We start from the raw sequence: 24,708 nt of genomic DNA on the forward strand, positions 1-24,708 counted from the left end.
AGGAAGAGGCAAAGTTTGGAAAACAAAGAGAAGTCTCGACGCGACTCTCGTGTGCCCTCTTCGGTCCTGTTCCAGAAATGGAAGGAAGTGAAGGACGCTTGGTCCTTCGAGGGCAATTTTGCGAGGTAAACCCCGAACTCCTTCGGTGTCAGTTGCTCACGGAGATCTCCATAGTATTCTACCCAGCGCAGGCTGGCTCATCATTTCGGTCATGGCCTACCATCGGCAGATATATACATACAGATGTACAGTGCAACGCGGTTGGAAAGATTTTATCCTGTGAATGATTCAGGAGAATGGTTTAATAAAGTACCCGGGTGCTCCTGTCATTGATCGGAAACCCGCCAATATAGGATGCAGCTGATATCCGCCACGAGTGATCAAAAAAGCCGAGGGCATACACACCAGCCGGGCCCATCCAGCGACATTTGGCACTCAAGACCACGAAATCCGGCTGCCCAACACCAGTGAGCGCTGGGACAAGGCGTGCGGCATGTTCAAGGCCAGCTATATCTGCACCCCACACCACAAGCTCCAGTCGTTCTTCATCTAGTGGGCGAAGAAACAACGCTCCCATCCCGCTCTCAAGTTCATAGTCATACGAAGATAGATCCTCTTGCTGGTGACAGCTAGAGGGGTGGTTGACACGGTCATGTGCGCTTTCCCTGGAAAGTCTGAGGCGATCACCGCTGATCGAGATAGGAAATGCGTCGCTTGCCGCAGGCGGCAGCAGATCACCTAAAGCAACCGTGATAACATTTGCTTCGGTAGATTGAGCGCCACTTGTCACATTGCAGCCATCGAGGAGTAGAGAATCGGCTGCAAAGTATTGGAAAAGGTTGCGGCTAATCTGACTTGCTACATGATTAGCGCCTGGTGAGCAAGCTCTGATAGTGAATGGCCCTGAAGAGCGTAAAATGGCATCCATTGAGCCAAGTTGGCGGCCATATCTCTGGCTTATATTTCGCCATCCAGTCTCATTCGAGGCCGTCCATTCCCCGAAGTGATTTTTGAAGTAATAAGTTGTTGCACCTTTGGCTAGGTCAACAAAAAATGGCTCCTCCCTGTCATCTAAAATAAGAGCGGCGGGTGTTTCTACCCGAGGCTCTTCTGGAGAAAAGTGAAACCGACGGATGTTGTGCGTTTTGAGGTGCCAAAAACCATCCTCCACACTCCGTGTGACTTTGATATGACCATATTGATCCGGGGTTTGGAGCTGATCAACGAAGATCCCACCTTTTGACCCCATATCACCGGAGCTTGGTATCACAATAGAGAACTCCAGAGGCAACGATGGAGCCAGCCGTTGTGAAATAATAGTATCGTAGAAACTCAGAAGGGCAGAGGTCGTCATGACTCCATCAAACCAGTGACCTTTTCCAGGAAGTTCCTCGTAGCGAGATGGCCATCCGGTAAACGCCATCAGCTCATGCATGAGACGGGAATGATATGCAGGAACATTGTCATCTTCTGAACCATGCTGCTGCATTACTGGAATACCCGCGAGATTATCTAACAGTAACTCATGTTTATAATTAGATCTCGCGATGTGGAGAACTGATGAAATAAGCGGTTCTGCATCCTGCCACAAGTTAAAAGGCACGTAGACTGGAACATCAGCATAAGGACCGGCTAATTATCAGGGGAAAAGAAACTTACTCTCAATAGAGGTGTAGGCAGATATAGGGCCAAGAGCAATAGTCTTATCGGGGAAATGGGTAGATAGAAACCAAGCTCCTTGCCCTTCTTAGACTTAGCTAACAACTCTAGAAGCTAGAAATTGAGTCGAAAATCACTTACCTCCATTAGAATGTCCAATGACCATCCAGTCGTTGAGAGCCACTCCAGGGCCGTCCCATCTCACGCTCTCAATCCACAAAGGTATGGCGTCTACTGAAGCCTGAATGTCCGCTATGCCCCAAGTATCTACACAAAATAAGTGAAAGAACACAATTACTAAATGACAGCAGCGGGCTCTTACGCCAATCATCTCCGCTCCAAGGAGTGACACCACTAGGAAAGAGCATCCAGGCGCATAGCCCGTATGCAGCATTCAACATCTCGCGAACTTGTTTACTATCCGCCTCAAGCCCTGCACCATGAAGACTTAAGAGAACCGGCAGAGGTCTCTGAGACGACAAGCACGTCGAAGATCTTGGGGGAGGGCGGAGAATGGCATAAGATACCACTCCGGCAGGATGAAGAAACGTAAGTCTTTGCGCATCCACAGACGATCTCTCAACTAGGCTGATTTTGAAAGGTGTGGTCGTCCATATGCCATCGCCTCCGTTCACCAGCCTGTATGCTATCTCGACTGAAAACTCCATATTCGATGATTGTCCAAGAATTATGTCGAAAACAAGAGGTCGCGATTGATACGGTGCCAGCAGCAATTTCTCTTCCTTCATGACTGCTTCATGAGGCGACTGGCATGAGTCTCGTCAGACCCCAGATAGAGAGAGCGTTGGTTAAGTCATGTTTACTTACGTCAAGAGAGCTGATCCATAGAACTTCGACCCGACTGTCCATATCGTTCCGGATGTTTATCGACGCCAATGAATTAAGAAGTCTTCCATGGGTAGTTTCCGATACTAAAATGCTATTCGTATCGACATTCAGGCGTTCGTGGCACACTTTTCCTTCGATCTGTACCTCGATAGTCGGGTCTCCTACGCCTCCTAATGCGCGGACATCACGAACAAGTCGTAATTCCACCACATGCGTCCCTGGCTGCAGTTTCACAACGATGGGAGCTCTTCGATACCCGTAAAAATCACCGCCGAAATACGAAGTCCCGTCTATTCGAAGTTCTAACACGTCATCCGTGACTAGCTCAACAGTCTGATCCATATAACCATGTACAGTGAGATTACCACGTGCCCAAGCTTGATACTGTAACACTGACCAGCCATATATGGATCGCAGAAAGGCCCAGTCAACTTCCGGGAATCCAATGTTGAGACCCACGACAGCGCGTTTTCCTCCAGAAAAAAGGCGTGTGGAATTGGCAGGTATTGTTCTCCACTTTACATGGCCATTCTTACCAAGGACGCTATTGAAAAGCGCATCAGGTTCGTAACTCAGGTTTGAGAACCCCCCGGCTCTCTCCAACGGGTCCGCGCCCCATGTGGCCTCTGTATGCGTTCAATATTAAGTTATCCTTGAAATATAATGGGAAGGCAAGTGCCTATCAGCTCTAAGTGGAATATATAACTGACCTCGCGTTCCTGTCCGGAACGGGCCTAAAAGTTGCCAAGTCGATGAGAACGAAAGACTCTCTGCTTCCCGGCCCAATGGCGACTGCTCCCCAAGGCTCAAGAGTGGGCTCAGCGATATATGATTATGTAGAGCTCGGGAGAGCCAACAAAATGCCACAAGCAGTGTGACGGACAGACGAACAGGCGTCATGGTCATCTGCATTTTTGTCTCCGATAATCGACAGGATGTAGAGATCTGAGCTTCCTGGACGACAAATTCGGTTGAATTCCCTCATCACTCCCGATTCCTAGTAAAATGCCAATTCTGTATTATGGGGAATGAGCATAACTTCAACCTGCTCTCATCTCATCCAGTCACACAAGCTTGATGAGGTTACAACTTACGAGGCACGTATCGACTAACGCGCTTCGGTAAGATTAGTGGGTGTGGCGGCAGTGACACAGGGCTCCGCTCTGTGCGGCTGTTAAATCGGCCGTGCTCCCGATATAAGGTTTAATTGATTAATTGAGTCCAACGATTGCGCTATATTCGGTGCTCGTACTCCGTACTCCCCGAAGCAGAGACCACTGCATGGCGGCGCAGACGCCACGAGGCCACCGTTTCCATTCTATGCTCCAAACACCAAAGACTTACTGGCGGAGCTCTCTACTCTTTTGACAGAACCTCGTTGGGGAAAACATGACCTCCACGTTCTCGAAGGAGTCGACAAAATATTGCACCTCCCTTTGAAGGCTCTTGTATACTCCAACTCTGCGTCCCGTGGGTTTCGGGATCTTCTTTCTTATTGGCGGTCCTGATGGTCAGCCACCAGAGAGGATTCGTCATCTCCGGAAACATACCATACCACACCCGCTTTCAGTGTCACGCTGAACAATAGCTCCATTGTGAGGCGAGCGCCATCTTGGTCAAACAGGGGACGTCCGCAGTATTCGTCCCTGGTCCTGTTTTTATCTTCGCCGGACCGCATCCTTAATGTAAGTATTCTGAGAACCTACAGGACGCCTGTTGCGCATGCTAAAGCAATGGCTGGTCAAGCCATTTGAAAACCCCTCCCGGACCGGAGTATGAGCACCACCACAGTAACCGGCACCGGACGACGCTCGTCCATGCGTCAGTCGAATTGGCAACCGCCGACGAAGATGTCGAGCCCTCAGCCGTCGAGCAGCCCTCTAGACAAATTTCCGCCGTTCACTGATGACGCTTCTGATCGCGCAGTCGAGTCGGAAAACGCACGTTCTTCTCAACCGCTCAGAAACGACCGTGATGATCTCTGGCAACCCCGCAAAGCTGGACATGTTTCCTGGGAGCACGTAAATGGTTTGGGAATCTCGAAACATAGATCGCGAAAAAGCATCAGTGAGGCAATTAGCACAATCCGGACGCGGAATGCTAGTATGAGTGCCAATGCGCATGAATTGGCAGAAGCCCTCAGGGCGCCCGTGTCATACAAGCTGATAGTAAGATTGACCCTATGCTTTGTTCCGTACGATCTTGGAAGCCATAGCTCATTCCCCACCTAGGGACTCTGTCTTATCTGGTACATGACATCGGCCCTCACAAATACTTCCTCGAAGTCCATATTAAATGCCCTCCCTAAACCAATAACTCTCACCATCGTCCAATTCGCTTTCGTCTCGATATGGTGTTTATTACTCGCCTATTTTTCCGTATTATTTCCGGCCCTGAAGAGAGCTGTACCGGCGCTCAAAAATGGCATACTCCCCCCGTCCCGCGAAGTGATCACAACAGCATTGCCCTTGGCTATTTTTCAGCTTGCTGGGCATATTCTGAGCTCTATGGCCACATCTCAGATTCCGGTCTCGCTAGTTCACACAATCAAAGGGCTCTCGCCCTTATTTACTGTCTTGGCGTATCGCATCTTCTTCCGGATCAAATACGCCCGGGCCACTTACCTGTCATTGATTCCTTTGACAGTGGGTGTCATGCTTGCCTGTTCAACGGGGTTTTCAACCAACTTCTTCGGAATATTGTGCGCATTATGTGCTGCCTTGGTATTTGTTTCACAAAATATTTTTTCCAAGAAACTCTTCAACGAGGCAGCGCGAGCAGAGTCGGAGCCCCAACCAAGTGGGCGGCGCAAGCTGGACAAGCTCAACCTGCTTTACTATTGTTCTGGGCTGGCCTTCCTCCTCACTTTGCCGATTTGGTTCATCAGCGAGGGTTATCGGTTGATTGCTGAATTCCTTCGCAGCGGCGCGATCGCTCTTTCAGAGAAGGAAGGGTCATTGGATCACGGGGCTCTCCTCTTCGAGTTCATTTTCAACGGTCTGTCCCACTTTGCTCAAAACATACTGGCCTTCGTGCTGTTATCGATGATATCTCCGGTTTCCTACTCAGTAGCTTCGCTGATCAAGCGAGTCTTTGTCATCGTCGTTGCTATTGTTTGGTTTGGAAGCTCGACAACCCCGGTCCAGGCACTTGGTATCGTGCTTACTTTCATTGGATTATATCTCTACGATCGCAACAGTCACGATGATATTGCCGATCAACGGGCAAATGCGGATCGCTTCCGAAGTCGAGATTCAATTCTACCTCTGACCGTGAGCACACCGAGCAAGCCATGGGATTCAAACGGCTTCGCATTCCCTGCAGTGAAGCCTGGGGACGATCGACGCTGCGATTCTCCGTCGATAAGTGAGCAGAAAAAGGAAGACGACCGTCCGGGACACGTTCGGGCAAGAGGCAGTAGCCTCTCCCGAACGTGGCTCCCACCCGGTACCAAGCAAGAGACCACCTGGCAACCGGGTGATTCTCAGAGCTCCCAATGATTTTGGAGCTCTTTTCTTTTCTTTCTTTCCTTTTTTTTTGTTTCGCTTTCTTTTTTTTTTTTGCCCTTTCTTTGTAGAATAACGGGTTCATATGGAGTTTGAGAGATGACATTTCTTTGTCTTGGGTCCATGGCCAGAACTTGTTTCTATCCATTTATCTGCTTACTGATGTTCCCTTGCTATGATCTGAAGTAGATTTCCATGCCTCTTCTATTTCACACCTTGCAAAGTAGGGTTACCTGCCTATCCATGTGTGATAGATAACGCTTTGTTACGTCCAGGAACATTGACCAGAATCTTTCAGCAGTTGATTTGTCGCGCGTTTCCTGGCCTGATGCATGTACAGTACATACATGCAAATGGGTTAAATTCCCCACTATTGGAGTTTAATGCTATGCACTGTTCGTCGGTAAAAGCTTGTAGTGGTTCAGGACAGAGTAAAACGGACAATGCCGTGGGGGAGCTAGAAGACAGCCAATGGACTTCGGGAGGTGTTTAGTTAGCCGGTCCCGCCTGCCGGGCAGACTGGCCGCAAATCCAAAGGCTAATTGATTGCTTATCCTGACTTCGCTTTGCGGGTTGATATGGTCCCGCCGCTCCGCCAGCCGGTGTTACTGCAGGTCTGCAACAGCGTCCCCGTATAGTCCTAGCATCTCAAAACAGACATTCCCCCTCCTTCTCCCACCCATGTCAAGGACCAAATTCCTCTGCAGGCCATGTGATTTCCTTGCATTTCCGGGCTCTATCTCCATTTTGCGATCCAGTGAACAAGTCATTGCCAGTCCCTTTTCCCGTGAATAATCATCGTCGGCTAAACGTCTCTGCTCGACATCAAGATCAAGCCGTATCTGCCATCCAACCCTATCCGAATTGGCCTCAGCTTCATACGAGCTTCTGCAAGGGCCTCTCCATGACCTGTCTTCCTCGACGTAGCCCGCAGAGATAGTGGCTGCGCCTGGCCCCGGGCAGCATCTTGTAGCTGCCAACATCACTATTAGGTCAAAACAAAGGACATCATTCGCGCCAGGGAAAGGATTAGAAAGCTTGGACTATAAGCCTTGGTAATTTATTCCTTTTGTTCTCACCTCTTTCAAACACGCTGCTAATATTTGCTGGATGATAGAAAGTTCAAGCATCATTCATGAAACAAGTGACAGTGAATCGACTCCTACAATGCTTCGCGGATAGATTCTTCGAAATCTGTGTCCTTACCGAGTTATTTGCATATTATGCGCCGTTGCGTTCGGTTTTCAATATCCTCTTTTCGACAACTGGCGTTTCAATGCTGGCTTGTAGACGTTTCCTGACGTCCAACGCTTTCAACTCGTTTCCTCGCCAACATCAGAACAAACGCCTCATGTTCATATCTTAACCTCCAGAGCACACTGGCGACTTTTACTCGACTCTTTGCGCACCTTATTTCCCCTGCGCTGCTCTGCGATGTCCGTGGATCGTTCGACCCCCCCTTCACACCAGAATACCCAAGATTCAAGATCATATGCAAAGAAGTCGATTATTTCAGAGTTAGATTCACTCAACTTACGGCTTGGTCATCTGAAGGACAAAATTCTTCCTGCGTCCCCCTATCTCCTCACTGTTCCAACAGACGTACCTTTCCGTCTTGGGAACCGGTTTGTCAACAATTGGGCAGTGGGGAAGGACGGTCCATTTACTCCTGAGGAGCAGCAACTTCAATATATGACGTTTTTGATGCACCACGAGGCAGATTCCTTACTTGTCGCTGTGGGAGATTGGTCGGATAAAGGTGGAAATATCATGGCGGAAGATGATTCTAAGCCTCGAAGCGTGGAAAGTGCGGCCAACACCTCCCAGAATACTTCGACCAAGAAGAAAATTAGCTTAAGCGACTATAAGACCAAGGCAAAGGGTGGGACTTCTTCGTCTTCTATTGCAAGTCAGGAAGGGAAAAATGGGACTCGATCTAGTGAGGAAGCAGTCAATAACAGACAGGACATTTCGAAGTCACAATCCACAGATCGAATAGTCACAGAGAGAAGACATGGCTATCCCCTCTCCGAACCTGAAGCGATAAATGGGACCTCTGGACAGCCGCCCAGGATAGAATCGCCCGATAAAGCTAAGAAGCCACAGCACGCCGAGCGCTCTGATTTTCCCTCTCCGAAGCGACCTAGATTTTCTCCTCCGAAATCCACAACCAAAGGACATCCGCGCTCTGACAGCGCAAACAATGGTCTCCCAGCTCTTCTCTCGCCGACACTTCCACCGAGTTCTACCAGCCCCAGACTTCCTGAACTCCTCTCGCCTACTCTCCCTCCCGACATTGAAGAGGAGTTGGCCCGATTGAGGGAAGAGTCTCCCATTAAAAGTTCATCCTACAGACGAAACTTCTCCACGACTTCGGTCACAACGAAGGATGAAACAGCAAATATCAAGTTCTCACAGCATAAGCGGCCACATTCGGAGTCCGTTTCGAGCGCAAGTACTCAGAGCACCAACGCCAAGAAGGGCGAACAAGCGAACAAAAGCTTGTCCCATGGTTCTTCGAAGCGATCGGATTCGGCATCTAGGGATCATTCCAAAACTGACAGTACATTGCGCCCTGCTGAAAAGCAGTCGCCGTTGCTGTCATCCGGAGTCCCAGCAAAAACGAATGCATCGTTCAGTAATGACAATAACAGCGTTGAAAATGCAAGTTCCAAGCCAAAACTTCTAGTCAGACTGAAGTATGGGAGAGCAAATAGAAAGCGTGTGGAAGCTCTACTCAAGTTCTCCGGCAAACGGAAAATTCTTGCGGACAGTGTGCCTTCGAAGCAGCCGAGAGATTACAGAGTTATGGCAAGCCATAGCGAGGAAGGTCATCTTAGCTCCCATGAAACAGATTCACATCATTCGGCAAGTAAGAATCGAGAGAAAAGGCCAAGAGTGCTGGAAAATAATGATATACATGAGCCTTCAAGCAAACGTCCAAAGGCGGTGACGAAGACGACCTTTTCAGACAAATCTCATACGCCAATTTCGGCGACGTCTAAGTCGCCGTCGACAAAAGAGCAGCCTGTCATGGCAAAATCATTGTTTTCGACTCCAAAAAAGGAAGCTAAGGGAGGTTCTGTACGCCGACCAGAATCCGGAGATAGCGAAGTGGTGAAGACCCCGTCAGGATCAACCAGTAAAGCTATTACTGGTAGCGCAGAGAAGCCCACGAAACTCTCGCCGCCGCCATCGTCTGACAGCCAAGCAAGCCGGTCGCGGGACAGTGAACGACGAGCATGGCGTGAGGAATTCCAAAAATACGCGAACCTCGGCCGCGAGTTGAAACATCAAGCCGATCGGCATACAAGATCGAAAGCAGCAAACGAGAATGTCACTGCCGCAGATGAAAAGCTGGCAGCAGCAACTGCTGTCGAAGCTATTCTTTGCTTCATACTTGCTTTTATTGCCGATGACCGGTCTAAAGCTTTGGCACGGCAGGTTGGTGATTCGTCAACATGGCGTTCCATCCTGGCATATTGGCGTGTGGTAAAAATGACCACAGCTTCGTACCCGCGTCTTCATGGCCTTTGCCTCCTTCTCGGTGCCATTTCTCATGATACTATTCATGCTCTCGACCTGGAACGTCTGGCTGTCTGTTCCCTCCCAGGTGAACATAGCCCAGTGCCCACTCCAGGAAGCGACGGAAATACTGTTACATCAGACGAGAGCAAGAAATACAGGAAAGAATTCCTGGAATTGAAGGCACGGCTTCCCGAGTATTACAAGGAGGCCCATCGTCTTTGGCTAGAGGGAGGTCGTGAGCTCTCAGACGATATTATCATGCAAGAGTTTCCCGCAACCTGGTCAAAACGTTCACGAAATTTCGCTGAGCGAGGACGAGAGCGGCTGAGCGTCGGTAACTATTCCGGGGGTTTCTTCCTGCCGTTGGGGAGGACAACTACTCCTCTGGAGGCTGTTCGATTTGGTGTGTCTATTTTAGGCGAATGGTGCAAAAGAGAAGGGTTAGAGTTTGAGGCGCGGCTGGGACTTTGATACCTCTCTTTCAACTATCTGTTTGCTTCGCTTGATAGTCTTGTTTTTTTATTTATTTTTTTGGGCGGACGGTGAAGAGGAGGTTTGCTCTTTCCATTCTGGCGTTCATACCACTTTCCCTGATAGCGGGTTTATGTTGCATATTCCGATTTTTGTATTAATGCCAATGATACCACGGCCGCGCGCAGCAGCAGAGGAATGCAGCCATGCACTATATTATGTATCGATGGATGGAGGGATCGCTCGACTTTCTGACCCTACAGTATCCGTTTATTCTTCTTCTCATCATCTCTTGATTGATGTATATCTGTGCAAGATAGCCCAGTAGTCACCAGGTAGCAGATATTTTATAACCTTACACACTTAGTTCCTTGCCCAGTTGTCTGTTATGAATTAAGGCCCAAGAGTGAGAAAAGGGTCATCTCTGTAATAACGTGACAAAGCCGTTCGTTCATGAATTGCATGTATATCAAACACCACAACTCCTAAAGCTAAGCAGATAGAAACGCATAAGCAACAAAACACGAAAAGTGACCAATTTCGAATGATTCAAAATGCCATTTCTTAAAGACAATACGCGAGAAATGACCATATCGAATGAGATCAATGCACATCAAATACCGAGACCCAAAAAGTTAAAACAAAAGAGGGCGTCAATGTGCGTGTCCGCAGAGGTATCTTAGCAATCTCATTGCACACAGCACGCTGTGAAGAGAACAGCAGTATGCTGGATATCTACCCATTGCATTTCAGACCCGGTCCCAGCGTCTCACGTTGGCTGCATCCCGGTCTTCGCCGAACAACCACCCTGCCTCCCGGCAATATCTGGCTTCTCGACCAGAGTTTCCGACTTCACTGGCCCAGCACACAATGGCGGCATCAACAATACAAGCAAGAACGCCTTCCATTGAACCAAGGATGCCCCACCCAATGACAGCAGCAATCAGGCCAACAATATAGGCATATAGACTGCCACGAACTGTGCTACTATCCGTGACATCCAGACTCCGAGCAGCAGTTACCCATCCACCAAAGCCAAGAGCAAGCGACATTGCGAAACGAGAGGCATGCAAAATTAGCTTGGATAGCCGATACGGAAGAAGTGGCGCCGAGTTACTCGCTTTTCTAGAGAAGGACGGTGGATGGAGGGAAGTGGTTGTGGTCGAAGAAAGGAATGCCATCTGAGTGAGGCCACGGGCAGACCTCGCAAGTGGCTGAGAGTGAATGGCCGCATAAGTCAAAGCTAGAGGATTGGTGAGAGCCGCTATCGGGGTGGGAATGAGAGAATAAGCACACAGGGTGATAATAGACGAGATGCGTCGCGGCAAAACAATTAAAGGAAGTCTAAGTAATAGTGCTAGAAGTGTCGATAAGCATATCGTGCCGAAGAGCGTCGTGAGAGCATGAACCAGCGCCGCCCTCACAACCTGAAAAGATGTGGGCGCCGGGATGGCTAAACGGTGGAAGTACCACTGGCTCACGGTTGCCGCCGTGACTGCTCGTTGGATTCCAGAGATGACCCCCAGAGACCACAGGAAGACTAAGACGAAATAGACGCTAAGCCACCAACTACTGACATCAATGATGAACGAGTTCGAGCTGGAGAGATGTCCCCCGAGAAACACCCGGGTAAACATGAGCATCCACAACCAAGTCCAGGAAACCACGACACCGACTGTGAGAAGGCCCAGAGCAAGGAGAGCAGGATTTGCAGCGAGTATCCGACATGCAAACTCCAGTATGCTGACTGCTTTTCCCGTCGCGTGGCGACCTTGTATGACGGCATAGATCCAGAGTGTAGCAAAGATGAATGGGAAGATAGAACCCCAGCGCATTACCTTGTCCTGGACGCTCTCACCATGCCACGAACCTTTGAAACTTGAGATGAAAGGATAGAGGGAAAAGGAGTACAAGATCACCGGAACAATCACCAGCATTCCATGTACGAGAACGCGAAGGTAAGATCGTAAGAGGGCGAGCCATAACAGAGACACAAAAATAGAGACCAATGTATAGATGCCGAGTAGGAAATAAGATCTATGGATTGTGATGTAGATGGTGTCGCCCCACCTCCATTTACCTTCTGAAGGCAATGATGTATGCAAATAGACGAGAAAAGCTGTTGCAAACAACCCACTTAAGGACAAAAGAAAAAGATGTCCCCAGAAGGCGTCATGTACCGGAGGGTCAAGTTCGTGTTGTGTCATCGATGGAGGAACGGATGAGCCTGTAGAGCTGGGTGGGCGGGGATGTTCCAACAACGTCTGCTTGTCAGTTTCCTGGGGCATGAAGGCAGAGTTCGACTGTAAGGAATTGCTTATGACTTCAGGCTGCTTGCGAAATTGCTGTATAGGTGGATCCTCCTCGACAAAGTCCGGGGGGTGGGAATCATGTTCAAAGTCTTCCGGCTCGGTGCTCAATGTGTCCTCGGGACCGATATCAACGGAGAAAAATCGAGCTTGAGGACCACTCGGGCTCTCATGATTTCCATTATATTCCTCTTCAGCTTTGGTGAACACATTTCCCGAGTTGCGGCTTCGGGCACTGGTCCTTTCATCACGCCAAGAGCTTTTTATACCATTACCTCTACCCAACCCAGGTCCTTGGTCTAGCTGGTGATCCCGAGAAGCCTCGGATTCTCTTCCATCTTCATCTAGCTCTGAGGACTCCTCTAGATGGCTGTTACCAAAGTGACGTCTGGACCTTTGCAGGGCGTAATAGTCCGCAATTTCTCGCTCGTGCTCATGCTCGTCATCCTCTTCGCGAAACTCGTCTGTGGCGCTATAAAAGAGAGGCGCAGGCTGAGCTAACGACCGAGATGCAAACGGAAAGTGGGATAGTTGAGATGTAACTGGTTGATAAGGGTTACCCATAGCTCGGTGTAGGTACGAGCGTGAAGCAGGGAACCGAGAGTTGCTATTGTTCGATCTTCTGTGACGGTCACCTCCACTCCAATGATCCTCCTCAGGCCGAGCGGCTATTCGGGATTGAGACTGGGCAAGAAAACGGGAAGCATCTGACAGTATCGTAAGCCCATGATTCAAGTAATGCTCAGAGATGACGAAGACACTATCTCACAAAGATATACATACATTCGGAGAACATGATCTCTGACAGACAAAGTCAACGGGAAACAAGTTCTTTACGTTGCTTTAAGCTGCGCTCAAACTACTGGAGTGAGCTGCCCCTGTTCAGAAAGAGCGCCAGACTGCGGTGTAGCGTCAGTCCTATTGCCAAGAGGTGTGCAGATGGGAGGCGGTAGGAACAACACAGCTCGTGCTGATGGTGAGAATCAAGTTAGAATAATGTGAGGTCGAGACCAACTTCAGCCAGAGGTCCTCTGGGACCCTTGACGGCGCATTTGAAATCGTTGTCTCACACGATAAGAGGTAGCACTCGAAGCCATGGAGCAGGTGGTTGCAAACGGCGGAGATGACATGCGTCACGTGGGCCATACGGAGTACAGAGATGGCGATAGATGACTCAGCAGCGTTGATAGGTGCCTGACTGAAAGCGTCACTCAGAAGCTTCCACCTTGAAAGTCTCCGCCAGACAGTGCCCATTAATAGTCTGGACAACACTGTTATCGCGTAATGAGAAGTTCATTTTGACAAGCTTGCTTTCTGAGGTTCAGCCACAGATCAATACCTCTCTTCAGAAACGAGTTTGTGAGAATATGCGCTGATCAGCCACTGCGCTGTGAGATCACCGCAACCCTTCTTTCCAATTCTTGTTTGTTAATCGTGCACAATTCTGGAACTCGACTGTAGCATTTTAAGACGTCCTTACTGTGGAATTGCTATACACTGACTGCATTGGCTATCATCGTTTCGTCTTCATGTCTCAGCCATGGGACTATATTGCAAAGCTCGTCTGCATTGGTGATTCGGGCACCGGCAAGTCCAGTGTAAGCTGTATTTTCCCCATAATGTTGTACTGGATACATGCGAATTTGCATCTGCATGAGGGACCCCTACCATGCTGACATGACAAAGCTCACCATTCGCCTTTGCGAAGGCCGCTTCTCTCCAACCCATGATGTCACTATCGGTGTCGAATTTGGCTCTCGGATTGTTCCAGTTGGACCTCCCGCTTCTGATTTCTTAGGAATCGAATCTGATGACAACCCTGCGTCTTCAAGTTCTACATTCCCGGTTGGGTCAGCCGTGCCAAACGGAGATGTTGTCCAAGAAAGAAATCCTCCTGGCTTGCCTAGTCCACCCCGCACACCTCAGAAACATGCAGTTCAGAAACGGATGAAGTTGTCTCTTTGGGATACGGCGGGTCAGGAGACCTACAAATCTATCACACGCTCCTATTTTCGGGGAGCGTCGGGTGCCTTGCTGGTCTTTGATATTACCCGCCCATCCACTTTTGCATCCGTCACGCAGTGGCTACAAGACCTGCGCCAGATCGCGGAGGAGGGAATTGTGGTTGTTTTGGTGGGGAATAAAAGTGACCTGGCAGTTGGGGGCAATAATGGCGATGGAGATGCTAATGTAAATCAGAGACGAGTTACCAGGCAAGAGGCAGAGGAATGGTGCAGGCAGAATAACGTAGTTCGCTACGTCGAAACAAGCGCCAAGTCAGGCGAGGGTGTTGAGCGGGCCTTCCTTGAGGTTGCAGAGAGGATCTATCGCAATATTGAAGCAGGAAAATACGACCTCAACGACCGGAGGAGCGGTGTGAAAGGATTTGGGGCTAGTGGTGGAGCCAATACAGGGATGCCCAGGACTGTAACTTTGGGCTTGAATGATGCTATGGGAAGAGGTGGGAAGGATTGGAGCAATGGGTGTTGTTAGGTTGGGATCGGGTCTCGAAATGCTGGATGCACCTTTGATGCCTTATGCATCTTTGGACAGTTTGATGATCACCAACCAGCTTACCTCACTCACCTTAATGCCCCTATTGGGGTCTTCTGACAAGAATGATATGTGATAGTGTATACCATCTTCCAATGGTGGATACTCGGGACCCAGTCTCTACTGTTTATTTCTCAGTTTGTCATTATATAGTCCCTCTGGAGTGTCTATCCAGATGCATGCTTCACCTTATATCTAGTCTTATTGCGTCGTATTGAAAAATGGGACTATTTGCCATAAACCACTTAAGCTATAACCATTGGAAATTTGAGATAGTCGAACTCCGCATAGACTTGCAGTTATTGGTACACTCAAATCCCTCCTTGGTGCGTTTTCTGCCGCCTTCTGTTTGTCTTCCTTTTTCGCTCAGTCCCTTTCGGCTCAGCCCGAATGGTCCATGCTGCCACTGGAACCGAGTCTTGCCGCGATAAGACAGGAGTAAAAGCCCATTGGACTGTAGATTCAGATCCTCCAGGTGCTTAACCAGTTCAGATGAGCCCATTGCTCATGTGAGCCTTGCATGCCGAAAACAATCGCCCGGAATACCACAAACAACGAAATCACAGCTCCGTATAAAATCATATAAATCGCCCACTGCAGCTTCGGGTCGAGTTTTCGAGTCAACCAATCGGTACAGAAGCCAGCAGTCAATATGGCGAAGTAAAGAGCTGGGTAGTAGTGGTGGACGTATGTCACACGGGCCATGATAATGAACGGAAGATAATGCAAGACCCAACCGATCACAGGATATAGACCAGAGTAATGGATGTGGTCTATATCAGCTGGACTCAGATCGGCATATCCACGTTGCCAACGGAGCAGATACCAAAGGAAAAGTAAACCAAATATAACGAGACTAGCCGTACTTCCCCAGTAGACGAGAGGGTTTCCCAGAAGAAAATACTTGACAACACTATCGTCCCATGAACACATCCGAAGACCCACATGTAGGATCGGCCACTGCCAAAATTTGGAAGCCAGATCATCCTGTTTGTCCGGATCGGGTACAAGCGCGTTGTTCGAGGTCATCATTGCAACGTTGAGGTGAATGAAATCTTGGAGGAAAGGTGATTTGTAGGAGCCAGGATCACCGCGAGGTACTAGGATTAGATTTGTCAGTTTGCAAATACACCGTCAGCAAGGTCGGCCTTACATCGATCATTTGTATGAGATTCCACATTCCAGTGCGTATAGACATCCCGAGGCTTGTTCTCCTTAACACATGTCGTTTCTATCTGTTTAAACCCCCACTGGGGAAGATTGACATTTCCAGCTCTCAAGTAACAACCAAGCGTGGTATGGCGGAGCCGGAAGGCCGTGGTGAGTGTTCGAACTCTAGACCTGTCCTTTGATGCAGCATCGCTGACCACCTCAATTGTCCAATGATCTTTGTCATCTCCAATTGTCGTATTACCATAGCAAGACACTTCATAATCAGCCTTTGTAATCGGTGCCGCGATAGTGTGAGAGTGAAGGTTTCGACCAGTCTGTGCGTGGATCAGTCGGATAACATCACCGTGACCAACAAACTTCAACGGCCCGTCGGGATCGAATTCGGGTTCATTGCGGTTTGGATAAACAAACCAGTCATTGTTGGCGTCTTTGTGATGGTAGCAAGTAACTTGCTGTTGGGTCGACCCTTCAGGATAGGTTTGGACATGTGAATGGAGAAGTCCACCCCCGTAGCCCATATTTTTCAGAGTGACTTTTGAGCCAAGCGCAATCTCCAGAGGACTATCCTTACCAACATCGGTACCTTTCAAGTTGGCTTGGAAGAGAGAGCTCATCTGAGCATCCCCGGGGCCACTATTTTCGAGGATCAAGAAATGCAGATAGAAAGTAAACATGTAAACCAAAACAGGGACCACGATCAAGCAAACGACTCGCGCTGCGAAGTGCTTGGCAAGTGTGATCTTTATACAGTGAGAAATTGCGGAATTAGAATGTCGAAATTGGACGATACTGACCTTAGGCATTTTGAGATCACCGAATTTATTCCAAAGATCTTCGACGGTATAAAGACCAACCAACGCAGTGCAGAAAAGGCCGACAAGTTTCACGCTACACACGCAACCGATGCTTAAACCTGTCAGAAAGAGCCATATATACCACTCAGTAGAGAAACTTCGTCTCTGCAGTCGATGGAACCGTGCCCAGCAAAGTGTGGTCGTAAATGTGAAGCAAAGCAGCATCGAGTCGAGCAGGATGAATCTGGAGATCGTGGCGTATGAATTCTCAAACAGGACCATTAAACTGATCAACCAGACAGTCGGTCTCCTGAAGTTCAGCTCACGAGCAGTGTAATACGCTAGAGGCACGCATACCACGCCAAAGAAGGCGTTAAAGACCCGCATGAATGTGTAGTTGACGTCTTCAGGGTACTTTTCCCCCGATTTGAATTCGAAAGAACCGTTGTACCCGGCAAGATAGCCTGACAGACCAACTAGCATCTTCCCAAGCGGCGGGTGAACGTCGAAATAAAATTCGCGCTTGAGATAGTGCGAGCCGAATTTACCAAAGCTGAAGTGATACAATCAGAATATGTTCGGTCAACCAGGAGAAACATGGGGTTCTTTACTGAGCTTCATCCCAAGTGACGATATTGGACAGTCCGATTCGATACATCCGAGTGAAGAATGAGATCGCTGTAAAGATCACCGGGGCGATGATGAACTCCCATTCATCCAACACGGCGAGAAAGGACTTTGGCTGTGCAGCACATTCTCGTTAGCACCCCTAACAGTAGGACTATCCGCCTCTCCACAGCTCCATTTACCTCGATTTGAGGACAGTTGTCGTACCTTTGGAGGCCTCTTCGTGTCGATATCAGGACCCGCTGAGGGGCCAGTGAGCTCGTCGGATTTTCCAGTGTCTGCAACATTCCTCCGGCGAACATCGACAACCTGCTCCCTCCCGGTTGCAAAGACCGGTGTAGATGCCATGCTGTAAGTAAGGTTGTGGAAATGTTAAGCAATAAGACCGTGCCGGTTGATAATGGTGTAATAGAATCAATGTCGATCCTGTAAATAACCTGCAAAAGTTGCAAGATATTCACCAAGTGTTAGTATTTGGTGTGATTGTTAAAGTTATTTCAAGCACCCATGAAAGGAAACATTTCTGCGAGCAGCCCAAAAGCGCAGTATATCTGATTTAAAGTAATAATAGGAGGGGAGGAAGGGCAGAAAATGAAGAAAATGAGTATCGGCTTCGGCACAAAAAGGCTTAAAAAAAAAACAGTAGACCGCAGCAATGCAATTGAGACAATTGCTGGGAGAAAGGCTGGCCGTTCTCGAGGTACCGCGGAAAGGACAGAACAATAATACCTAAGCAACTTGGAACTTCTCAAGGGGTTTGGAAGCTCCGGGCGGGCTCCTATTCGCGCTTGACAGCGGCACCGCGGGCGCGCGTTAATATATGATGGGGTTGACCAAGGCTGCAAAGGCATAAATGGTTGCGTGGCAGAACACAATTACTAATAATAACCTCAGCAAAGCGGATCTGTCTCTGAATACGGATTACAGAGTAATAGAGTATGGAGTAAAAGCGAACACAAGCGTGTTGCGTTCCCAGGTGACAAGAAAACTCTGATTTTGTATTGCTTTTTGACAACATAAAAGAGCCCATTAGGAATCAGACTTTCTGTTTCATCAGCAACGACACTAGAGATCTCTAAAATCTAGTCGATATCTCCAAACAATACTGCTCTGCCAATTTGGCTAATATATGCATAATATATACATATGGAATTCAACCTGAACCCTGCTTGACATCGGAGGCACATGCGCTGCATGGGTCTCAGAGTCCATTGATACCAAAGTGAAACATAAACATAGACAAATACTCCGTGAGAAACCAAGTTCCGGTGGAAAACCCGACAAGAATAGAGGCAGTGACGACTGTCAGAGCAGCCGGACCGCACTAGGCTGGAGCAAAATACAGATAGAAAAAGCAAATATTCGATTTTCAGAAGAGGGTCAAAGACTCACGTCAGAGAAATTCAGTCTGAAGCAACGTGGCGCAATAACAGCTTCCTCCAATCACTCCCATTAGTCAGGGATGTACAGGAGATCGCTTAGTTTTGATGATCTACAAAACGATCATGATACCTCTCTCGATCCCAGCACGCGAACAGCGATTCTCGGCTTTATTCCTCGTCCTGATCGAGGCGTCGATATTGACTGCTGCTTCCATTCTTCGCCGGACCCTTATTCCAGCTGATCATATTCGATATCCAACCACCGAGACCTTCACTTCGACTGTCCCCACCGTCCCGCGTAACGCGGCTACCGAACTTGCCACTATTATCACTGCTGATGTTGGGAGGGTCAATGTCTAATCCGGGTATAGCACTTTCGGCCCCGAATTGACCCTGCTGACGTCGGAGATCGAGAGACGGGACTGGTGATCCGACACCGATGAGAGAGCCACGTTCTGCCTGCGTCGCTGGGGTCGGCACGGCGCTTGTGGCATCTCCAAACAGCAGATTCATATCTTCCAGACGAACTCCACTGGTCTCCGGATACAAAAAGTAAACTGACGAGACTCCATGTTAGGAAGGTATGTCAGAAGGGGATAATGGACAGATCTACTCACCAAGCACGAAACTACATGCACAGAAAAAAGCGTGGACGAGGTATAGTCGCCACTTGATCAGTGCCTGGAGAACGGGGGTAACCTCCCCGACCAAAAAGTTAAAGGCCCAATTTGCCGCTGTGCTCAAACTCGCGCCCTTGGCACGGATACTCAAAGGTAAGATCTCAGGAGGATAGAGCCAGGGAACGGGTCCCCAAGAGGCACCAAACGCGGCATTATAAATCATAACAAAAATAACTGTGAGAGTCGGAGTCGCCGGCACATCTATGTAGATGAAATAAGAGATGAGAGAGAGAGAAATAATCATAGCAACGGCGCCTGATAGCAGAATTGGGCGCCTTCCCCAACGATCCACAAGGTACCATGGGGGTACAGTCGATGCAAGATACGAAAGTGCATTAACACCGGTCATGAGGATAGCAGAACGACCGGCCCATCCTGCCGATTCGAAAACGAGAGGTGCGTAGTATGAGATTACGTTGATTCCGTTCAATTGTGCCAAAGCCTGAGCGGACATTGCAATGCATACGCGCTTATAGTAGCGACGAAACATTTCCGAGTACGACCTCTCACCTTCCTGTCGTTGTAGAAGGACGTTCATCTTGATCTCTCTGTATTCTTGTCGCGCCTTGTCGTTATGAAGGTCCCCTTTTCCGTAGAGGTTCGCAATCACGACCATGCCTTCCTCGTCGTGGTCATTGTCCAACAGCCACCTGGATTCACGAATAATTAGGGAAGAGTCGACTAGTAGCGGTTCAGAAGGGAGAAGCAGAGGTACGAAGAGGGAAGAAAATCAGGGCAATGTGTTGTTCCCACCTTGGAGATTCAGGGATTATAAGACTTCCAAATCCAAGAAAAGCACCCATGATGCATTGGCAGAGTAATGGTATCCGCCATGCGAAGTTGCTGTCGATGAAGCTGCAGAAGTAGTCAACCCAAACGCTAGCCGCATATCCACAAATGTTTCCAGTGAACTCAATGCAGGCAAGTTTCCCTCTATTATGGGGTGGAGATATTTCGGATTGGTAGACGGGGACAATTGTAGATAGCGCTCCGACTCCTAACCCAGCGATGATTCGACCAAGCATCATCATGGGAAGGCCAGTCGCAAACGTCTGGAAAGCGCCGCCTACAAAGAAGATCATTGAACCGTAGAGAATGGTCCTCCGGCGTCCGATTAAATCACCAATTCTTCCGACTAACAATGATGCCACAAGCGCTCCGATTTCAAGAATAGCAACCACGGTGCCAATTTCAGCTCGAGAAGGCTGGTTGAAGTAGTCTCTAAAATACCAGCCTCTATGGGACAGTCAGTCCGTATCCATGATCTGGGAGATGATGTGCCATCTTAGAGCCCTTTTCTGCGGGAAAGGGACAGGACATACGTTATGATGCCTGACATGACCCCCTGGTCATACCCAAATAGGAAAACACCTAATGATACAAAAACACTCGTAAAGTATCTATTGATAACAGTTAGCAGTTACAACAAGAAAAGGATGAGCCCTCTTGGCCCGATTGCGGGCGACGCACAGTAACGGCTTGCCTACCAAGCCATGTATCTGGGCGGATTCCCTATTGTTCGGAGACATGATGACTGCCAAAATCCGTTCCGCTTGGGAAATACGTCTGGGGGCCGGTCTAGGGATTTCTATGGCCTCTTTGTCGATTTCACTTTGTTGCTCTGAAGCTTCCTCCGAGTAGTGCACCCGCTTCACTCTCTTCCCTCCAGGCCGAAGCCCAGTTCCTCTGGAGAACTCCCCGTCAACTGACTTACGAAGTCTGATCTGCAGAGGATCCTCTTCGTTGGCAAGCTGCTCGGCCAAGTCACCCGTGTCGGTCCAGATTGAAGAGTCAGAGTCGACGGAATGGGATGAAAGAGAGGACCGCCGGTTGGCCGTCCTCTTGCTTTCAGATTCGAGTAACAAGGTGGACTGTTCCCCAGAGGGCCGGGAGCGAGAATGAAGGGACTGGAGGGGAATGTTAGGGGTGGCGTGCCGGGACGTCTTTGGGGAAGGAATGATGGCGGCGATGCGGGCTGATTGAATCAGCCCTATGAACAGTCAGAATAAATGGCAACTTTAATAGTTAAAAAGGACGGGAGCGGTGCCACGGATGATGCAAAGTTCCCTCGAACAATTGGCGTGGCAGACCTGGGCAGGCACGGAGAATGCTATTCGACCTATCGTTCTGGGCGGTTTTCTCCTCCTAGTCGGGCACTGCGATGAAGTCGAAAGCAAGGAGCAAGTCGGTCGCTGCGTCCTTGACACCTGTAATGCGGAGACAGCCAGCAGCAGAGGGAGGAGCAGGATCAACCACCGCCAGCAACGGCGAGTGCGGGAACGGTGGGTTCTAATCCGCTCACGAGACAACTCAGGCTGACAAAGTTGGGAAGGAAGGTCTTCAGCCTACAGCAGTTGATGGTCATGCGCACAACTCGGCGAAAAACGCAGTTCGGAAGACGGTATACAATCAATGGAATTGGACTAGCGGACTGGCTGCTTTTGGGCTTGCTTAATCAAAATCAAAAGGAAATTGGACAAGTGGGAAATGTAATTCAAGATGGGACAGGTAATGCAGAGGACAACTCATGTACGGGGTAGACGCTCAGGCGTTAGGGATTTTAGGTAGAAATGTACAGAGTACGGAGTACGGAGTACTCCATGATCCTGCCAGATCTCCAGTGCTATTAATATTAGCAGCCGCCCGAAAATCGCCGTAATCGGAAAGCCATCGCTTCTCGCGATTCCAATGTACCCCAAGATACTTAGGCCCACAGCTCAGCTACCTACACTGGAAGGATCCTTATGTACGGAGTAGCTGGGACAGAATATGTAATGCAGATGTTATTGTAATTGCAAGCGATAACACGATCGTGCACACAATTCTTGCAGAGTGGTAGCTGAAAATGAGCATGTACAGTACATTAATATTACAGTACATGGATTTGCCGTCCTTAAAGGCCAGGAAGCTCCCATGGGAATTAAATGTCATAAACTTGACAACTGTCGACGTCTCCATACTTTACCGGGTTATCTGATAGAGATGGCTTTTGAGTGTGGGAAACACTTAACCAATATTTGGTCCCAAACCAAGATAAAGGCGTGAAAGCGTGGAGAAGGACGGTGTAACTCGGTGAGTCGACGCATTAATTAACTAATAGAGAATGCGCTGCTTCAGCCACTAAAGTGCTAACTCCACTTCGGCGCTTTTTAGTGTCTTCCTATCAGCCGCGGCGATCTGCCCCGGAATCCTCTCACCAAATGCGGGACACAGTCATTGAGGATTTAGATGGAGTCTGAATGCCTGGAACCTGTTAACTTGAAAGTTGTAGATATATGTAGGACAAGAAGGAGGTACCAGTCTGTTAGAAAAGCTACTCCAGAATCCTCTAAAGTCTACTCTTTGCATATGTGGCCGCCTCATTCTGTATGTACGTTGAAGATCGACCCCCGAGTTTTCTGCTCATGTAATGACGCCCCTGACATCATTCTGCATGGTCTAAGAAATTAGTCTAATTCCTGGGTATCTAGTCGTACTATCTACCGTTACAGTATGTATGTACGGGCACGGAAACGTGGGTGTCACCTGCATCTAATCTAAATTGACACTTAGGTTAGGAGGATGTCGTATCCATCCTTTTTAATGCGCACTGCGTCAGCTGGATTAGCATATTTGCGCCGCACCAACTCGAATATCACAAGGCCAGCACTGGTGCTGGGCACCTGACGAACAGTGTTGCCCACGAATCCTCGGAAGAGCCATCGCCACCATCCTCCAGCCCGAGTAGCCTTCTTCCGGCATTGCTTGAATGTCTCTTGGTAGGCGTGATAATAGTGTCGCACCATCTGCTGCCTGGAGTGATTCAAACTGGCCTGGTGATCCAAATATTCCAGGCGTCCGAAGTGTAAATTTTGGACCATGCTCAGCGGATGCTGGACAACTTGCTGCATGACAGATGCCGTGATTCCTGCAGCCATCAAGAAACAAGGCTCTAACGCGTAGTGCGGCCTAATAACTGGGACTGTGTAGTCGCTGGTGCTGGAAGAAGCCATTCTCTGCGCCTGATCCGGATGAAGAGATCCATAGTAGCGGGTAATATATGCGTAGTATGCCTGCGACTTGATATATTCGAAGCAAGAGAAGAAGACGGCGTATCCAAAAGAATCCCGCAAGAAAGACAATGTCCATCCTGCAAAAACTCCACGGATGCCGATCTCCCGAAGCTTGTGTCTTCCGTAATCCCACATACTTCTATACTGGCCCTCCAACATATCGTTGATCCGCAGTCGGACCTGAAGAGCATCCAATGGCGCAGCTACCACAGATTGTATGGTTCCGGCCAAAAATCCAGCAATAAATGTATTTGATGGAGGCGCTGGTGGGTAGATCCTTTTGTTTGCCTGGAATGTAGGCTCATGGAGAGCACTCAGAACCTGGAGATAAGACGTGTAAAGAACAGCGCCAACCCTGGCGAGAAAGAGCCACGTCAGTAGAAATTATCCCCGCAATCTGGTAGGGAGGAAACTAACGCTGTGTTAGCCAGCAAAGGGGGCAGGACCTGATCAGGAATAAATCTCCAGCCATATGTTCGGACAGCATAGGCAAGCAAGCCAGGTGTAGTAGTATGAAGAGACCATTTCCCTTCAGCCACCCGAGGACTTATCGCTCGCGCAAATGCCTATAAGTGCATCCATATCCATCGATCAGAACGAGGTATCCATAAAAAGTAAGAAGTCAAGAAACGCTGTACCATATAGCTGAATTACTATGTCAATCATCATGTGAGAGGAATCGTCAAGAGGGTGCTAGCGTACTCAACTCTAGTACGGAAAAATGCCTTTACAGGAGCCCTGAAGTAAAATGCTAGCATTTGTGCGCTGAGAGCACGCACTCCTGCAGCTGATGCTCCAGTAGCAGCATTGTTGCGGGGCTTGCTGCGAGGATTATCAGAATCTGCATCGGAAAGCTGGTCGGCGTTCATGAGGTTAACCGGAGAGGTCATTTTTGTAGCATCCAGGAGTTCCGGCAAAGGCTTTAAAAGCCATCGAGGGAGCGGCGATCAGACCAAGCTAGTAAAAGAAGGACAAAAGCAACAAGAAAATGAAATGCATAATTGCGACTGTAACTCTGAGCAACTTAACAGAAGAGAACACAATTAAGAGAGTAGCAGATCAGAATTGCAGGCAAGAAATATGTAAAATCAAAATGAGCACTTCAAAGCACTGGAAATACCTAGA

The 24,708-nt window shown here is 48.8% G+C and overlaps 8 protein-coding genes across 8 annotated transcripts; 3 read left to right on the forward strand and 5 right to left on the reverse strand.

Moving 5' to 3' along the window:
* Positions 1–301: 301 nt before the first annotated feature.
* VTN77DRAFT_1584 (uncharacterized protein) lies at positions 302–3,420 on the reverse strand (the record flags this gene model as incomplete). The annotated part of the gene is made up of 6 exons (XM_069417331.1): positions 302–1,608; positions 1,660–1,743; positions 1,801–1,926; positions 1,982–2,426; positions 2,488–3,134; positions 3,219–3,420. The coding sequence occupies 6 exons, from the start codon at positions 3,418–3,420 to the stop codon at positions 302–304; spliced, it is 2,811 nt and encodes a 936-aa protein (XP_069280073.1).
* A 905-nt stretch (positions 3,421–4,325) lies between these two features.
* On the forward strand, positions 4,326–6,008 carry VTN77DRAFT_1585 (uncharacterized protein; the record flags this gene model as incomplete). Its single annotated transcript, XM_069417332.1, has 2 exons — positions 4,326–4,676; positions 4,740–6,008. The coding sequence occupies 2 exons, from the start codon at positions 4,326–4,328 to the stop codon at positions 6,006–6,008; spliced, it is 1,620 nt and encodes a 539-aa protein (XP_069280074.1).
* Positions 6,009–7,448: 1,440 nt separating this feature from the next.
* Positions 7,449–10,013, forward strand: VTN77DRAFT_1586 (uncharacterized protein; the record flags this gene model as incomplete). The annotated part of the gene is made up of 1 exon (XM_069417333.1): positions 7,449–10,013. One exon carries the CDS (start codon positions 7,449–7,451, stop codon positions 10,011–10,013), a length of 2,565 nt encoding a protein of 854 aa, XP_069280075.1.
* Positions 10,014–10,762: 749 nt separating this feature from the next.
* On the reverse strand, positions 10,763–13,118 carry VTN77DRAFT_1587 (uncharacterized protein; the record flags this gene model as incomplete). Its single annotated transcript, XM_069417334.1, has 2 exons — positions 10,763–13,029; positions 13,106–13,118. 2 exons carry the CDS (start codon positions 13,116–13,118, stop codon positions 10,763–10,765), a joined length of 2,280 nt encoding a protein of 759 aa, XP_069280076.1.
* Positions 13,119–13,851: 733 nt separating this feature from the next.
* Positions 13,852–14,815, forward strand: VTN77DRAFT_1588 (uncharacterized protein; the record flags this gene model as incomplete). The annotated part of the gene is made up of 2 exons (XM_069417335.1): positions 13,852–13,920; positions 14,009–14,815. The coding sequence occupies 2 exons, from the start codon at positions 13,852–13,854 to the stop codon at positions 14,813–14,815; spliced, it is 876 nt and encodes a 291-aa protein (XP_069280077.1).
* Positions 14,816–15,337: 522 nt separating this feature from the next.
* Positions 15,338–17,817, reverse strand: VTN77DRAFT_1589 (uncharacterized protein; the record flags this gene model as incomplete). Its single annotated transcript, XM_069417336.1, has 5 exons — positions 15,338–15,975; positions 16,029–16,788; positions 16,843–17,395; positions 17,454–17,584; positions 17,677–17,817. The coding sequence occupies 5 exons, from the start codon at positions 17,815–17,817 to the stop codon at positions 15,338–15,340; spliced, it is 2,223 nt and encodes a 740-aa protein (XP_069280078.1).
* Positions 17,818–19,019: 1,202 nt separating this feature from the next.
* On the reverse strand, positions 19,020–21,060 carry VTN77DRAFT_1590 (uncharacterized protein; the record flags this gene model as incomplete). Its single annotated transcript, XM_069417338.1, has 5 exons — positions 19,020–19,408; positions 19,469–20,181; positions 20,285–20,767; positions 20,854–20,931; positions 21,002–21,060. 5 exons carry the CDS (start codon positions 21,058–21,060, stop codon positions 19,020–19,022), a joined length of 1,722 nt encoding a protein of 573 aa, XP_069280079.1.
* Positions 21,061–23,079: 2,019 nt separating this feature from the next.
* VTN77DRAFT_1591 (uncharacterized protein) lies at positions 23,080–24,473 on the reverse strand (the record flags this gene model as incomplete). The annotated part of the gene is made up of 4 exons (XM_069417339.1): positions 23,080–23,938; positions 24,001–24,149; positions 24,222–24,228; positions 24,286–24,473. The coding sequence occupies 4 exons, from the start codon at positions 24,471–24,473 to the stop codon at positions 23,080–23,082; spliced, it is 1,203 nt and encodes a 400-aa protein (XP_069280080.1).
* Between the last annotated feature and the right edge of the window lie 235 nt (positions 24,474–24,708).

This window comes from Rasamsonia byssochlamydoides (assembly GCF_041956645.1).
Source record: "Rasamsonia byssochlamydoides strain NRRL 3658 unplaced genomic scaffold VTN77scaffold_13, whole genome shotgun sequence".
NCBI classification, from domain to species: Eukaryota; Fungi; Ascomycota; class Eurotiomycetes; order Eurotiales; family Trichocomaceae; genus Rasamsonia; species Rasamsonia byssochlamydoides.